The sequence below is a fragment of the Lasioglossum baleicum genome, chromosome 10, assembly GCF_051020765.1.
Source record: "Lasioglossum baleicum chromosome 10, iyLasBale1, whole genome shotgun sequence".
NCBI lineage: Eukaryota > Metazoa > Arthropoda > Insecta > Hymenoptera > Halictidae > Lasioglossum > Lasioglossum baleicum.
In genome coordinates, this window is record NC_134938.1 from 5,761,755 (window position 1) to 5,779,901 (window position 18,147).

Consider the following 18,147-nt stretch of genomic DNA (forward strand, 5'->3'; position numbering starts at 1 on the left):
ATGAATGAGTCTAATAATTACTTTCACTGCTCCATAATTGTGCTGATGAGCTTCCCGTTTCAAGTAGACCCTATTAACACATTACCGACCGGTGATTATTACATAATTCTGAAAAATCTATGGTACATGGCTAAACACTTTTTAATGGAACCTTCAATGGCAACAGCAATTTTCATTGTGAACTAACAAGTCACCCTCAATCACGTCATCTAATAGTTCCATTTAAAACTGCAATGTAAAAGAAGATTTCTATGCTTTCTTTGGTACAGCACAATTATTGAAAATCCTATTAATGCAGTCTATTAACGATTTAAGTAATTACGGCCCATCATTTCGTCGGATACGTAGTGTCCAGCTGCAAAGAGCCGGTGTCCGATAGCGCTGCAAACTTTGCGCGAGCGACACACGAGATTTCGACGGTTAAAAAAAAGTGAACAAGCAAAAAGTTACACGGCTGAGGGGGAAGTATATTTTTCCATGGGACAATGCGAGAGTTTTCGCAGCTAACCGCACGGCGCTGCATAACATACTTCGGTCATTTTATTTCCCGAGCAAACAGGAACCGGTTAAAAAGCTTCGAGGGGGTCTAAAAGCGCCGGAACGAACACCCCGGATACGCTATTACCGTGGAGCGCATAAAACTCTGGGCGAAGCTACAGAAATGTTGATCGAAAGACCCATCTAATTTCGGAAGAGAACGAGGATCCGTTCGCTCCGGTTTTCTTGCTTCGATTTTCGGAGCACGATCGAGATAAGCTTACGAGAGTCGGGAGAGGGAACGGGAACAACGTTGTAGCCCCTGTTTCTAAACTTCCATCGGATTCAACGAACCGAAACCGACGATTCAAACAATCGTCGGCCACGAACGTGTTTGCAAGGCCTGTCGTCGACGTGAGGACCTCGTAAATGGAATCCGTCGATCGGACACCGAGGTCCTGTGAATTAACCGCTCGCCGGCCACCGGTACCCGTAGCTTCATCGGCCTGTCCGATTCGAATAAATATGCTGGGGGATTGTCGGATCGAACGAGGTATTCGACAAAGCATTTCATCGAGGCTTATTAGGGCTGCTGGATTGCTACTAGATGCCTGAGGAATTACTTTCAGTGCAGATTGACTAGAATAGGGGTGGACAAAATTAGTATTGCTGTGTGTATGGAAGTGAACTTTCTGTCATGTCTGTGAAGGGTCCCATGCAAATCACCGACACAGATTTCTCCGACACGGTTTCCGCCGACAACATTTCTCCGACTCCAGATTTGTCCGACAAAAGCTTTGGCCGACAACGAATTTGATCCACAACAATTTGTATTTTACTCCTACAGAATTTTACTGTAGTTTAACCGAACTTATCAATAAGATAATGATGGACCAGTCACAATTAGACTGCAGAACTTTCTGCAAAATTTTCTTCGTCGATTACGAGACACAATAATTATATAAGAATTTCTTCAATCACGAGACACATAAGAACCATACAGCAATTTCTTAAAATTTTAATTAATTGTAAATGAAATATGGATGTTCCGAGATTGTCTGAACGTCTTCATGTTTTAAATTACACCCAGCCACGATTGTTGTAAAATCCCCAGTCTCAAATTTGATTGTATATGTAATACCACGGAGCAATCTAAAGCCACGGAGCAAACGAAATTGTCAAAGAAGTCCGCAGCATCTTTCAGGTTATTGAAAAATTTTTTCGCAAGAGCTCGTCAAGATACTTAGGGAGGCAGTATCCCGATTAGAGGGATAAGATCCGAGGGTATAAAAGCTGAGTAAGGTAAAGTCTCAGTTCATTGGATTTCCGCCGGGTCATTTAGGAGACAACGCGGTTCGCCATTGTTAGAAGATAACAGTCCTATTCAGTTGGCAATATTTTGGAATTGTTTGGTCCAACATTGAACCGTAGGTTCATCGATATACATAACTTGTCTACATTGCGAATAGTTCCCCATGGTTTCACGCCCCATTGTGAACGCATTCGATGGAACCGAACCGATTTGCTTTTTCCATTTCTACGTCGACAATGTCATTCGAACAACAGGAACCTACGAAAACAAAACCATTTGCGCAAATCAATACGCCACATTTCAATCTGCAACATGTAAATGGTACGATATCGATACTAGGCTCTGTCTAAACCAATTTGCGACATTTAATGGATTTCAGTTTCTGAATGTTTCAAATGCACATTTCAACGCATTCGCAGCAACATGTGGCATTTGCAGTGACGCTACATATTGAAAGCAACTATTTTACATTTACACTGTTTTATAAAAATGATAAAAAAGAAAATTGAACCGACTTCGAAAAAACACGCTTAAAAAATGCACTAAAAAGTATGAAATAATTTCCATTTAATTTATGTGAAGACGCACGAACTTAAATACAAATACAATGTTTTCGGAGGCGGCGCAAAATTGAAAGTTTTCGACACTGGAAATTACGAGAATCCTTCAATTCTTCTACATGCTTTCACATATTTTCTTCTCTCACCTACTGATTTCCAAGTCTATCATATTCCAATGCAATCGTAATCAGCAACATGTCATTTTGAAAATTTTCAATTTTGCGCCGCCTCCGAAAAGATTGCGGTGTATTTAAGTTCGTGTATATTCGCATAAATCAAATGGAAATTATTTCATACTTTTCAGTGCATTTTTTAAGTGCGTTTTTTCGAAGTCGACTTAATTTTTTTTTATACAATTTCTTTATTTCACACTTTTTCGTGGAACGAGCAGAATTTGTAGAACACCGTAGGATGGTCTTTCGGTCTTATTGGTTATTTGCAATAAAAACCGCAAAGAATGAAAAAATGCAAAACTTGTTTTCAAGGGACCAATCGCGAGACATACCCTACAAAATGCAAAAGGTTTCGTCCTGATTGGTCCATTCATCTCGGAGTAATCGCTGAACATACATAGAAACAAAAAGCGAACAAAAAGAAAAGTCACGTACAGATCGAATTGAGTAACCTCCTCCTTTCTTCGAAGTCGATGAATGACAGGAAGTTTTTTTCAGAATTAGACTGTCGATTTAAAGCATTTGTGCAAATTGAATGAATAAAGTTTGAAAAAAGATTCGAAGGATTTTCGAATATAGAATCACCCCCTTCAGACATGTTATTCGATAAATTTTTATTTCTCTGCAGTTTGCTGCAATTCAGCCAGAAAATTCGTATTTTGCATATGGATCCGTCTATCGGTCACATTAAACGTCAAGATTTAAAACGGCGATTTCCGTGGGATTCGCCATTTTACCGGTCCCGTAAATTCCGGAATAAACTTGCAATTTTATATCGTGAATATTAAGCGTGATTAAAGTTAACTCGTACTCCAGAAAACATTACCAATCCCGTCGGAACAATTCGATGTCGAGCGCGTTGTTCGGCGGTCAACAACGCATTAATCGACAATCCCTCGCATACTAAAAAATCTATGTTAATGCGCGGTTGTTAATGTTTTCGTTCCATTTACTGGTTCACGACTCGTCGCGTTGATTTATTGAGCGCATTGTTAATTCTCGAATATTTTACGACGGCCCCGCTTGTCCCGACAACAAACCGTTCAACGTCGCTCGCGATTCTTGTTAGTGAAAAATCGTCCGAAATGAATCGCAACGGTTTCCCCCAACGTTGTAATCCTTTCTGTTTCTCGGCGGGCCCCTCTAAATAAAATTAAAGTTGCACGCCGAAACCTGTGACTTTACGGGCCAGGTTTTATGCAGAATTTTACGAGCTTTACGCGGCCGTTATCCCGGCGCGGCGTCGTTCGAAAGGAAATCTCTTCTGCGAGGATTTTCCGGGAGCTTCCACGGTCAAATGGTGAATGTTAATCGCGTAACGCCACGCCCGGGGCTTGACAAAATTACAGTGCAATAACTAACACACCTCTCCTAGTCCTCGATGTGGAATTCGCCGGGGAAAATGTTGTTTAATAGGGTGCCGTGACTGCCGCACCGAAATCCCAAATTTCGAATACATCGTGACACGCACACGAAATATGCTGCAGGTGATTAGTTAATGGAATTTCAATCCCGAGAAATCTCTGCACGTTCCGTGTTAACATCTCTTTGTACGGCAATATTAGCGCAAAGATTTTTTTAAATTGACGAAACATTTTTTTCAGCGAATTATATGTAGATATAATTCATGCATAATAAAAATTGTCTGGATCATTTCTGGGAGACAGGTCCAATGAAAATGTGTTTTAATAATACTTTAAAACATTCTTCATTTTGTATTTCATCGATCTGTGCATTTTTCCTATCATTTTTAAAATATGAATTAAACAAATAATCCTTTCTGAAATCTTTTTACACACAACTACGATCCTTCATCGAAAACACATAATTAAAAAAAAAAATTATTATCCTGGACCCTCTAGATCAAAAATAGGGTTTTCATCCCCAACTTCTAGGGTTATTTTCACCCCCCAGATATGAAAAAACACGTGTCAAATTTTTTTCAACGAACTATCAGATGATTGCGTAAGTTCGTGCCCGATTTGAAATTGAAATTCAATGGTAAAACTTTGAAGAATGCAGCTTCATTAATCAATTATACTGTACAATTAGAAAAGACTATGTACTATGTAATTTTCTTTTTATACTCCGCCGTGCAGTACAGTTTGCGAAATCTAGAAAAATCGTGCACGAACTTATGCAATGATTTAATATACTGGGTGTCTCAGCTGACGGAGGCCATCTAAATATCTCCTTTATTTTTAATGGGACAAAAAAAATATTTAAATGGTATCGAAGGAGGAATATCATAGAAGAACAATTCTTTTTTGTTCGGTTATTTTTTCATAGTTTTTTCAAGGTAATCGTTATTTTTTATCGGGAAAACTGTTTTTTTTATTCCATCTTGTTAATGACTTAAGCATATTCAGATGTACTTTCTCAGCCGCTATAAGATGGAATAAAAAAAAATAAGTTTTCCGATAAAAGAAAATAATAGATGATCTTGAAAAAAGTATGAAAAAATAACCGGACAAAGGAAATGGTTCTGCTATGATATTCCTCCTTCGATACCATATAAATTATGCCATAAATATTTATTGTATCATTAAAAATAAAGGAGATATGTAGGCGGCCTCCTTCAACTGAAGCACCCTGTATATGCTATACGAATTTCATTAAAATTGGCGTGATACCTGGGTAATGCCCACAAGCCGAAAAATGAAATACCAAATTACTAGAAAGAAAACCAGTAAGAAGGTGAACAGAAAGCCGGTGTTATAATTACGTTATTTCGTCGTTGTCACGCGGAATAAACGCGTTTATATTGAAATAAAAGAGGTGAAATGGATCGTTTTAACCTCTGCTCTGAAAAGTTCTTTACGTTTCGAGGAGTAAGGTGAAAAGCGAACGATTTATCAGACGGGGAAAGAGACACAGAGAGGTGGAGAGAAAAAGGTGTGTGAGCGAGAGAGAGAGAGAGAGAGAGAGAGGGAGATAGAGATAGAGACAAAAGGGGAGAACAGAATTAAACATGATCCGGTTAAAGCTCGATCTCACGAGCCGCTCTATTTATTGATGTCTCGACGCGCCGGCAAAGGAAATATAATTTCGTTGTGCGACACGGACACGGTTAATCAAATCGAACACAGGTAGGCGGAGGCACTTAAAATCCCATGGGCGCTGAATTAAGGGGGTGCAGCTTTCTCTTAACGCGTCTCTTTCACGTGTCAATCCACCGGCGCTCTTTGATTCCCTTGAATGTCGACTAATTTGTCACGATCCGATTGCTACATTACACTCGGAGATGATTCACGGCCTGTTCCTGGATTTCGTATAAATTTGGAGGGAGAATGTAGGGTCCCTTAGGACTCGGCTAATCAGGGATCACTGGCCCTTTCAATTGCCAATTTCACGGGGGATCGGATTCGACAGATGAAAAAAATCCTGCCTCGTATCTCCTTTCGAAATCGTAAGTTACACTAAACGTCACTTTCAGCGTGTTCGGTCCGATTCAACACTAAAAGTGACTACAAAGTCTCCGTACACCCTTTAAAACAGAATGACGTTTTTATAATCGTACCAAACGATCTGATTATTTGTAAGCAATTAGAAGCATTGGTTACATCGTCAGTTTACATACAAAAAAAAGTTTTTTTTTATACTTTTTTGTTTGGGTCCCTAATGAAAATTTAAAATATATGTTTTAAATACGACTTTTGATCAGTTTCTGCATAAAAAATCCACAGAATCGTACATCTTCCGATGCGTGTCTCTTTTTCCTGCATCAACCGATTTCGATGAAATTTTCAGCAGCTGTGTAACCACTATAGATCTACAAAACATATATTTCAAATTTTTATTAAGGGCCCAAATAAAAAAGTTTTAAAAAGTGCCTTTCTGATTTTTGCATGCAACCTTGTAAATTGTAATTTTTAGAAAATATTTTTTGCACATCATCCAGTAAACCAATGCTTCTAATTGCTTACAAAACATCAGGTCACACACACACATTTGGTATAATTATAAAAAAGTTATTCCGTTTTAAAGGGTGTACGGAGACTTATTTTACAGTCATTTTTATTGCAATATGTGCTCGGAGAAGTAAATCCATTGATAATCTAATAAATCTCTTAGCCCTTTGCAGTCGGAGCTATTTTAACTCTTAACTATAATTGACCTCGTACAATACCTAAATGTTTAGCAATATTGAATAGATACCAACATATCTAGTAGTGTAAACAATATTTTAAATAATGGTACAGATCGTAAATCAAAGTTCCCGTAAATTCGGCAAAATGGTAGCACACGGTATTGAACGATGAATTAAAAAACAAATGATATCTTCGATTGAATTTCATTCGGTTGATATCTCTCGAGATCAAATCTTGTTCCATTAAAATTTATCCTTCGATTACACGAGGCTTTGCAAATTTTCTAGCTTTTAATTATTCAGTCTGCACCACTCGGCATTACGAATGCAATTTCATGCACGGCACGTATCCGGTTGGCTTCCAAGAGATTTTATGTTTACGGTATTGATTTCATCTAAACACTGGTTTATGGAGGGACTCGGTGTCTCTAATTAAAAAATATATGTATATATATTAATAACGGAACCGAAGCGATTCTGGCGCGCGCGGGTCCTTGGGAAATTTCCCGCGGAGATGCCCGAGCTTCGCTACCACGGTTTTTCCATCGATATACAGTATACAGGAGCAGAAAAAAGGTAGCGAACGACGGGACGATACAAATTGCTTGTACTTCCGAGCCAGATTGGGTTATAAAGGGGCAACAGATTCGTTTTCGCGGTGCTGCACTTCGTTAGAATAGAATCCGCGCCATTACTGGACGCTGAATAGAAAGATATTCCAGCCGCGCGGTACCGCGTTCAGTTTCAGGTGGGATTTGAATTAATCAGACCCACGAATGAACGAACAGGAATAAAAAATAATGCGAAATCTCGTTCTTGGTATCGGACCGACCTCGAATTATTTCCGAAACGAAAACCTACGTAATAAGAAAATTCTATATTCAACCCTTTCAATTTTCTCGGCCATCCCTTGTCTCAACGATAACCGTGCGACCCCCACATGGGGTAAGTCAAATATACAAGTAAAATCAAGTTCTATACCAACCTGTTTAGTTTTGGCGAAAATTTTGACCAAAATGATAACTGGACTGCGGATCTTTACGCATTTATGGCTTCTAAAAGTGTTCAAAAAAATGCTAGAATATAAAATTCCACACAATTTAATTGCAGTCTAATGACAACACACGTGTACAGACATTTCGTGTTCGAGAGTACGCTATACGTCTTACAGATCGTTTGTAACTAAATTACGTTTCCTGCAAGATAATTGTCAACGTTATTGCAAGCTGTGTTATGCGAGGCTACCTCTTACTGCGGAACCTAACCCAGACTAAACCTGAATTAATTAACCCAGGCATAGCTTAACATAATGAGAACTAACCCACACCGACGAAGTAGACAATTCAAGCCCGACACAACGTTCTAAGATGATGTACCCTCTCTATCCCAATTATTGAAAATATTTTAACACAATTCAACAATTTTAGTTTACACGTTTTCTAAACTCTCTACGTTTAATTTCCACATTACTGACGCTTGATTTGCTTGATCGAGTAATTATTCAAATGCTCCGATGTGTGCAAGCGGCTTGCAATTCAATTCCAATTCAAAACATAGAGAAACAGCTAGATTCGTCCGAAATTACATTTTCCACGCATACGAACAGTTTCCAGGAACTTTCAAATCAATTTCTTCTCCCCGGAAGCACAGCTAAATGTCCCTCCACTCGCGGAGACTTTTATCTTCGGAACGCGCTCAAACTTCTGCAGAGCTGAGGTTTCATATCTCTGTATTGTTCGTCCGACATGATACCAAAGTTTTATCTCGATTCGCCGGATGTATGTACGTACTACGCTGAATCATTTTACTCACATTTTTCTCGTTGATCTTCCCTTAGATCCACCGCTTCCAGGTGAGCACGATCCTCTCGACGATGTTCCACTTTTACCGTCGTGTCCTGCTCCGCAATTCCGGAACCGTCTCGACACTCTCTTCCGGTTTCGATCGCGAGACCGCGAAACCACAACTCACGGCACCGCGGGGCTCCCGTAATTTCACGACAGCCGGGGATTACGGATTCGCGCAATCCCCGATAATCGATCGCCAAGGAATTTGCGGGACAACCGGGCGCCATAAAGCGTCGGGAGCCCGAGTGGCCGTCTTCCGATGCGCCGGGGGGGGGGGGGCCGATTTGAATTTTAAATCGCGCGAAAATCCGCCGAGAACACGGTAACGATCGTTCCTACTCCGCGTCTCGTCTGCGACTGCAGCCTCCTCGCCGAAAGATGTGTACTCGCCAAACGGATTGGCGAGAGTTCATTAAGTCTCGAGTTCCATGCCGATCCCGGCCGATCCAGACCGTCCGTTTCTATCTTAATGAAACCACCCGAATCCGGATAATCGACAGAGGTCGATCCGGACAAACGCGCGGTCTGCGAATTCACTCGTAAATTATACCTGCGCCGAGGACCCTCTGCGAACCCGATTTTTTCCGCTGCGGTCGAGCTGAATTACTTGAGGACACAAGAAACTTTGAAGATCTCTTTGAAGACTCAAATTGTTGACCAAGCTCTTCGAGTATACGATTTATATTGCGTTGTTGTTCAGTTCTATTTAACCTTCGCAAGGTAATGTGGGGGGTCTCGGAGACCCCAGCTTCAGATTTTCGAAAAGAATTTTTACATGAATACAATTAAACTTGTTTGTTTACTTTTTATCCTGTGTGTTATTCTCTCTATCCCAAATTTAGTGGGCCTGTACTGGAAATCTAACAAGTACGTTCTGTAGGTCTGTGTCAATTATATGCACTGTGAAAGTTTCATCGAAATCGGTTGATGCGGGAAAAAAACGACAGGCATTGAAAGATATAAGAATTCTTAGATGTAGGCTCATTGCAACGTCGGCCGATTTTGACGAAATTTTCAGAATATGTTTCATTCACACAGATCTACAAAACGTATTTTTAAATTTTCAACATAGGCCCAGATAAAAATGTTGCAAAATGTAACATTCCTTTTCACATCCTTCAGTAAACTAGTTGCTCTAGCTTCCCAAAAAAGTTCAAATCGTATAGTACAATATTAAAAAAGTTATCGTCTTTTCAGAGCGTTCGAATATTAATTCGAGTGACTGTATGTAAATCAAGCTCTTCGTTCGAGCATACACATTATATATAATAATATTGAAGCATTGTTCAGCTGTATTTAAAACTAGAAACGAAATATGGTCTAGATCAACACGCCGAAACAATTACGCCAGAGGCTGCGTACCGTATAGAACAAGCTCTTCCTTCGAGCATACACATTATATATAATAATATTGAATAATTGTTCAGCTGTATTTAAAACTAGAAACGAAATTTTGTCTAGAGCAACCCGCCGAAACAACACATCGAAGAATTCATACTCCGTAGATCAAGCTCTTCCTCCGAGCATAATTTCATTATATTTTTATGAACATCAGTTATTGATCATTACTATTATTATTTAATATCTCTCAAGCAGTTTTACTTTACAAGCGACGTTCTAATCCATTCGACAACTAGACACCAGTTCTCCGCACGATTTTCGAAGACAACGACTCCGGAATCTCGCCAGCCTGACTGGCGGGAAGTTTGCGACTTCTATCGGCGGCGGTGGATACGTATTCGTGATTGAAGTTCACCGTCGAATAGAAAATCTCAAGACGGACCCGCGCCGCTCGGGTTCCACGGATGTTAACGATTCCACGCGTTCCGGAAGACGATTTCGGAATCGGGTTCGCGATTGCAGCGGGAATCGTTCGGAATGCTGTATTGTTCAGGAATTTCCGAATATCTGTGACACCTGATGTAACCCCGGCGATCGTATAGGAACACATGTAACGTTTACGAGTTGCACCGCGAATCATCGAAATTATCCAACGAAAATGTTTCACGTGTTGAAATTCTGACGATCACTTCTGGTTTGATTATGAACGAACGCGCACTGACGAATGGATTAATCGAGTTTCGATCGGGAGGTCGAGTTTGTCTTCGATTAGTGGAAACTCGATTGATATACAGTCTCACGGAAACACATCCTCGCGGTCTGGCCGCGTGGATAACACTGGAGACCGAGCTGTTCTGCTGTAGTCACGAGAGAAATAGAGAGGGGGAGGGGGGAAGATCTGCGTCGCGCGCCAAAACTACCTTTCCGTGCGAGGCCCGAAAGATTCTTCCGTCTTTCGTCCCCTACAACTATGGAATGCACCAGACTGCACCGGACTGCAATAACGGCGCCATATTGTATATCATTACATATGTTTACCATTCCCGAAACCCAAATATTGCACGACGCTTCCTGAACAGCTGACGAACAAACCCGGACATCTCATGGCTGCGGTTATGCCAGCCAACCTCTTTAAATTGTCGACCTGCGAAATAGTAAATTCGGTATACTGTTAATCAATTTTTTTCAGTACAGCTGCGTGAATTTTATGACCATATAACCACCGCAGGGTCAAGTGAATACAGGGTCTGTCCGGAAAGTAATGCGACCACATTTAAAAAAACAAAAAACTGTTAAATATATGGGTACAAACCTTTAAATTTCTTCAAAGTAGGATCCTTGGGCGTCGACACATTTTTTCCAGCGCGATTTCCATGCTTCGTATGCTCCCTGGAAGGCGTTATCTGGAGCCTCTCGTAGGACCTTCATTAACCATCTTGATCGGGAGACAAACAGCCCGGATAAATTAAGGCCCGATGGATAATCAAGTCCTGAGGGAAATAATTAAGATGTACATTATATTACAAAATAAATTTTTTAGTTTTGACAATTTATTTCCCTTCTTAATGTAGTCATATTTAACCCTTTGCACTCGGAGCTATTTTAACTGGGAAATTAAACATTGCTTCCGATCTAGAATATTTCCATTCCCTATGATTTTTTTGAAATTTTATGGATATGAAATTGGGGTATAATCAGGGACCATAACTGTTATAACCAAAAAGAAAAAAGGCATAAAATAACAAGTATTTCATCGACTAAAATCGTATTGGTTACAAATAAGGATTATAGGTAACCGAAATTTTTTTCTCTTGTTGGTAAATGTTATCTTTGAGAGGAATTCATTTCGATCACTTATAACAGTTATCAATGAGAGAAGTTCATTTCGATCGCTCATAATAGTTATTGATGAAGGAAATTTGTAATAGTTATTATTAAATAGTACAACTTTCAAATGGAAGACAATCAATTATTTCATAAATTTTTTATTCGTAGAATTAATTGGTACAATCAAAAATGTGACAAACAAACAGATTTTGTGTTGTTCTTATGGTCTGCTGATTCGTCTTGTTGTACGAAACCTTCTGAATGAATTTCACAGACTTGCTCCATCCGAAAAAGAGTAGACAACTCAATAAATAAGCAACCAAAATGAATTTTCTCATCAATAATTATTATGAACAAGTGAAAAGAAATTCGATCATCGATAACTGTTATGAGCGATAGAAATGAACTTCTCTCATGGATAACTGTTATGAGCGATCGAAATGAACTTCTCTCATCGATAACAGTTATCGAGGAGGATCCAATTTTTTGGACCCTAATAACTGTTATTTGTAACCAAAAAGTATAAAAATCGATATTTTTTAATCATTTTGTTCTTCGAATTTTTTTCTTTATATTTTGTGTACATTATCTTAAATTTCAATAATAATCAACTTTTTTATTCATGATTTTTATCGTAGAAAATTTTAGAGTAACTGTTATTTTTGGTCCCTCATACAATACCTAAATGTTTAGTAATTGACGAGATACCGATATATGTGGAATAATGTAAACGATATTTTGAATAGCGGTACAGCAATTTTCAGTGATGCCTCAGAGGGGACAACTGAGTGCAACGGGTTAAACGCATATTTGTTTATAATCGGGATCCGGTTAATCGAGGTCCTACTGTACTATTATCCCCCCTAGAGTACGTCGGGGCTCAGGTATAACATTTTTTCCAGCAATTAAGTTTGAAGGAAAGTTTAATATTGTTCAATGATATAATTTCCATTATTTTGTACACGTGTTTTGATTTACGAGCAAAATTACCTGCTTAATTAAAGTATGACAGAACTTTCCCTCCAACTTAATATTATTCGCCCATGCTGGATAAGTTCATCAAGAATTTATCTATTTGCTCTGCTTCGTCATCCCCTAGATCTTAACCGTTTTATAACATTTCCCAGAGTCGTCTCAGAGCGTGCTTTTTCTTCATCCCTTATCGCACTGTTAACATGCCCCCTTATCTCTACGGTTGTTCTTACTTCTAGAATATTACTACTTTTAATTGCATTCAATTCTCAAACTTTTCGGAACTTCTCTGTCCCCGAGTGTAGAATACTCTTCTTTCCAGAGAGAACCTAGAAAGAGATATAGTTCTCAGAAAAATATTCACATCTTTCTCGCTCTTGTTCAAGGGGTAAAAACAGCCTCCCCTAATCGTAACCGGCTGGCAGAGGAAAGTCGTTTTTCAGTAAGAAAAAACATTTTTCTTGTTCTTCGAGTGTCATCGTCAGGGGTGAAGAAGGTAGTATATGTATTATAGCTGACGCAGAAATTTGCAAAGCTCGTAACCCGACGCGACGGGTCCGCTCGCCTCCGAGTCACGTTTGATATTAACTCTGAGAATACTGGCGACTGGATAATTGAATAGCACATCCAATAACTACGGTATCGAAAATTCCAGGCAGCGTCGAATAATAAATTTCAATCTTCGCGGAAATTTCCGACTTTGGTAACTTTCACGGATCGTAGGATCCTCGATATGTGGAGTACGGACGGGAGACATCCTCGCTGCGATTACAATGGAGGCAAGACGTCCTACAAAATAAATTCCTCTAATGTATCCACTTATTCAAGTGTACGTACCGTGATCGTATCGATTCTTCCAAACGAACGCAACATTTATAGCTTCTAAACGAATTGAATAATCACTTCGATATATCAGATCCGCATATTTCATGTAGATTAATTATCTCGCTCAATCCTACCACATTCATTGTGATTACACCGCGGATCTTTATGCAATGATGGATTTTGAAAATTTTCGAAAAATGCTAGGATATATAGTACAACAGAATTTAGTACAATATTCATTAATTTCAGATCTGCAAAGGCTACTACCGTGGAAAATATGATTTTATGTGATATTCGAGTTTCTTAAAATTCGTCTAGAAGAATTGAAAATTGCACAAACATTAGCAACTATGCTATACTATTCGTTCATGTACCAAAATGTAGCAAAACTTTTATTTAAATAAAAATTTTATTTATTAAATTTTATAAATTTTAAAGTTATTTAAAATGTAACTCTGTGTACCGAACAGTTTGCAAGTAGCTGGCACAGTTGAATAGCTCTGCAGTTTCGATAATCTCTCCCGAGATAGAAATATAAAACCGTAAGCGTTAACTAATTCAAATAATTTACTGAGCGCGACGCAAACCTAATTTCCTAATGCAAAACCGTGAAAGAAGCGGGCGAAAGGAAAGTGGCGGAATCAATACATAGAATCCGGAAATACCTCGCGGAGGTAGGGAACGCACTTCAGAATTCACTTTGCAGAAGTTCGACTCTCTAGGCGTTCTTTCCGAGCTGGGACTCGTTCGGTCGGTAATTTCGACGCGTTACGGTCGTATTGCGATCCCCCGAAGGCCGGCGCGGCGTCGCGGCGTTGAAATTCGCAAAGTTGAGAGGTGCAACGCGATCCTTTTTAATCCGGTTGCACCCGGTCGCGAAATTAAATAAGATTTTTCGCTCCTCGAGCAGTTCTACCAGCTAGCCCGGGCCTCTTCTATGAAATGAGCTTCTTCCACGGTTTTCCGACACTGTTTGCTCGGTTAATTACGTTTTCCCGAACGGTACACAACGGCGGCGTTGACGAGAATCTAGCATCAGAGTCCTTCGTCCCGAATCCGTTGCGCCCACGAACGAGATTGTGAAGAAAATTGAAAGGCAACTCCGCTAACCTATTGGCGCACCGAGAGATTAGCCCAGCGTTCGCTAATATGTTTGCAGTAGATCTTCCGGGGTAAGTCAGCAGCCTGAAAGAAGAGAACGCTCATTAGAATTCGCCATAGTCCCCGGCAAACGACGCAAGTTTCCAACAGGACTTAATAAATCTAAGACTCGCTTTCCGCCGGCACCCGACGGCGAAAACACCGACGGGGATTAGACTAAGTTAGGGTAACGGTATTGTATGTAGCCGCGGGGGGATGCCACGGAGAAACCTATTACGATACACTTTCGCGATTTACTGGGGAGCTTGCGGGAACTTTCACCAGCGAAATGAGAAGTTTCCGTGTTCAAGGTAACATCACTGCCCGTTAAAAGGGAATTAAGGCAACCCGCGTTACACGCGGAATATAAGGCGATTTTTAGGCGGTTCTCTGCTCAGGGAAACTTTTCAGATTACTGTACACCTCTCGGGAAGTTGAAAACATTTGAGAAGCATGACGCCTACCGAAATCTGTCGAATGACTTTGCAGACCAATCGTTTCGCCGCGTTGTATAATATAGAAGAATTCCAGTGGAACAATCAGTACTTGGTCAGACTGGAGCCACGGTATTTTTGTTTGAAATTAGAAGTTATCTTATTTTAACCCTTGTTGTTCGTAAAATATATTCGACATTACATGAATGCAATTTTTGGAGGCCAGTTATTGGAAAAATATTATTTGTCTTCGCTTAGACACTATCATATTAGCCTGCATACAAATTTTCAGAGTTTCATGCTTTCGGAACAATTACAGTAGAATAGACACGTGTTAAATCAATTACTGTAGAATAGACACGCGTTAAATTATACTCGGAAGATCTAAAAATTTGTGTACTCGATGAAGGAAATCGCAACTATAGATCAACGGGGATCGCTACTTTTTACTGGAAACGAGTTCGAACATTCGATCAGGGACACGAGGGAAAAAAGGAAGTTGGAACTTGTCAACGGGATAGTTTTCCGGACAGTTCCAATTATGCCAGTGGGCCTCAGCTTCTTGCGTCCCGTAGATTAAATACAAACTTCGGGAATCGAAGTTCGCCTGTATTCTAATTTCTCTTATCCATCGATTCAATGAAACGAACAAAATTAATTAGCAGTGTCCTTGGATCGACGTTACCTTCGAACCGTTGTCGCCAGATCGACGCTATTCAGTCACGTAACGCGTCTCGTCTCTGTCGCGCACGTGTCGGAGAGAGGGTAAATTTTTCGATCTAGTTTGTTTACAGCACGCCCGAAATTCCGTGTTATGTAATAGAAACGGATCGATGATACGCGCAATTCCCGTCGATCCGCATCATTTACGTTTCACGGGCGAACAGTGGCCCGATTGCAAAAACCATTTCCGCAGTAACACGTGATTTTGCGATTCGCAGATCCCGTTTGTTTCTTTGTTTAGAGCCCCGCGGGGGTGTTGAATAGTGAATAGGGAATTCGATGAACGTGAATGCCGTCAGGCGATCCGATAACGCGGATTCAAATAGCAACTCTATCTCTCCGTTGTGTGTAATTGCTGTTAATTGTTTAATATCAGTCTCTTCGAAATAAAATGAAATTGTTCATTTGAAAAGCTTCTCACCACCTTTGAAACATCATATTATTTATAAAACAGCGGTTTCCAACCTGGAAATCGCCAAAACTTTTCAATAAGAAATTAATTTTCATTAAAACGTACGGAGCGCGGGAAAAATTCTTTTTCTGGGAGGCGTGGTAGCATAAAGGGTGGAAACAGCGGCTATAAAAGATAATACGAACCTAAATTCGCCTGTCACGGTATCTCCGCATCAAAAGAATGGCAGCGCGTACATTGATTTCGCTACTGGCAGCGAATTTGAGCGGGCAACATCTGCGGCGCATCGTTTATCATCGGACAGAAATTCTTGACACGAATATTGAGTGGTGCAGCGTCCCGACGCGTTCACACTCCGACGAAAATTTATCGTCCATTCAACGAAGTAACGCGTTTCTGTTCCCATGCGGTATCCGCAGAGACAGGTGATTCGAAAAATTCGCTTTTGTGTTCGGAGCAGCCGTCTCTGCAACGAATGCGGTTTAATTGATCGGCTTTTGATCATCTGCATGAATCTCTGTTCCTATCCGGCAGCGAAGCTGTTACATGATCTAGGTGACAGAATATTCAGGGCGTGTATGCCTGTAAATCTTTCCTCACCGCTCCTCGACTTTAAATCTCCAGCTCTGGAGATCTCGGAACGAATTGCCGAATCCTGACGTGACTCTGAAGCGCCACTAAAAATTGCTGGACCATTGTGCAAAATATTGTTTACATTATTAAATATGTCGGTATCTGATCAATTACTAAACATTTGGGTGTTCTACCAATTTCATATCCATAAAAGTTAAAAAAAATCATAGGAAATGGAAATATTCTAGCTAGGAAGAAGTGTTTAATTTTCGAGTGAAAATTGCTTCGTGTGCGACGAAAAATCACAAAAATCGAACAGAAATTTTGGGGAATAGTCTGCGAATTTCTAGCTATGCGTCAATCTCTTTGCGGTAATGATAGCTCACGATTAGAGCTTGCAATACAAGCTGTAATAGACGGCGCATTGACATCGCAAAGCTCTGCCAGTAATCCCTTTGGCGCCGAGTCAAATACTTGTTGCTCGTGCCTGCCGAAAGCAAGTTCAAAGCTGATCAACCGTGACCCGAAATTTTGAGCCGGCCTTGGCAGAAATAAAAATTTTCTGCTTCGATTCCAAGAAACAGGAGCGAGAAATATGTTGGTAAAAGTTTTCCCGGTGCAAAATAGTTTTTCCGTTTTGCTGTGGAAATTGGAATTCTGGAAATTGGCTCCTGGAACAAGGGAGCCGACACAGCGTCCGATATACAGGATTTATTAAATTATTACAGCTATTATTATATGAGAATACACAATTTTTACATGTACATTATAATATATTACGTATCTCGCTATTTACTCTCTTCCTTCAATCTCTCTTTTATACACTCTCTTACTGAATACGTCTGTCTCTTTCCCGTGTCCTTTCGTTCTTATACAAAAATCAATCGGTCGATTCAACGACGCTTTTCTCTCACCGGCGCCCACGCACTGTCTCTCTCTCTCTCTCTTTCTCTCTTTCTCTCCCTCGCTCTCTACCAAAACCGTGGCGAATAAATTAAACCGCGCGATGCGTAATTTACACGTAACAATAGCACTCTGTTTTGGTCGCGACTCCCCCGATCTCAACCCCTACTTCGCAGAACAAGTTCTCGCGCGCAAAAATCGAATACTGTGACTACATATTTATTATTTGCTGGACGAAACAGTTTGAATCATTTCCTTTACTCGCCGGCTTTATAATCTTAACTAGCTAATTATGCCCTGCGCGGTCGGCAAACGATCGCGTCGACTCCACATACAGAATGTACAATTCGTAGCGAGTTCGCACGTCTATCTTTACAACTGTCCCGTGTCCGCGGGACGCAGGAAATTTCGCGAACGCGTCTCCGAAGAAGAGAATCGCGAATCGTTCGATCGAAATGTTCGTTTCTCCATAACACGATCGATCAACACGTTGGAACACGGCACAGCGTTGAACAGCACCCGTCATCGACGCCCATGG

The 18,147-nt window shown here is 40.3% G+C and overlaps 2 protein-coding genes across 4 annotated transcripts in view; both read right to left on the minus strand.

Moving 5' to 3' along the window:
• Positions 1-11,669, minus strand: part of 5-ht2a (5-hydroxytryptamine receptor 2A) — a 66,931-nt gene extending 55,262 nt beyond the window's left edge. The window contains exon 1 of one of the 3 annotated variants that reach the window (XM_076432170.1): positions 8,425-11,669. The gene's annotated coding sequence lies outside the window, so the exon portion shown is untranslated. The remainder of the gene's footprint in view (positions 1-8,424) is intronic. The other 2 variants (XM_076432171.1, XM_076432168.1) reach the window with 2 other exon arrangements.
• Positions 11,670-14,344: 2,675 nt separating this feature from the next.
• Positions 14,345-18,147, minus strand: part of Krz (beta-arrestin protein kurtz) — a 53,993-nt gene continuing 50,190 nt past the window's right edge. Inside the window, exon 6 of the mRNA XM_076432180.1 lies at positions 14,345-14,609. Coding sequence (XP_076288295.1) covers positions 14,360-14,609 — 250 coding nt within the window. The 3' untranslated portion in view covers positions 14,345-14,359. The remainder of the gene's footprint in view (positions 14,610-18,147) is intronic.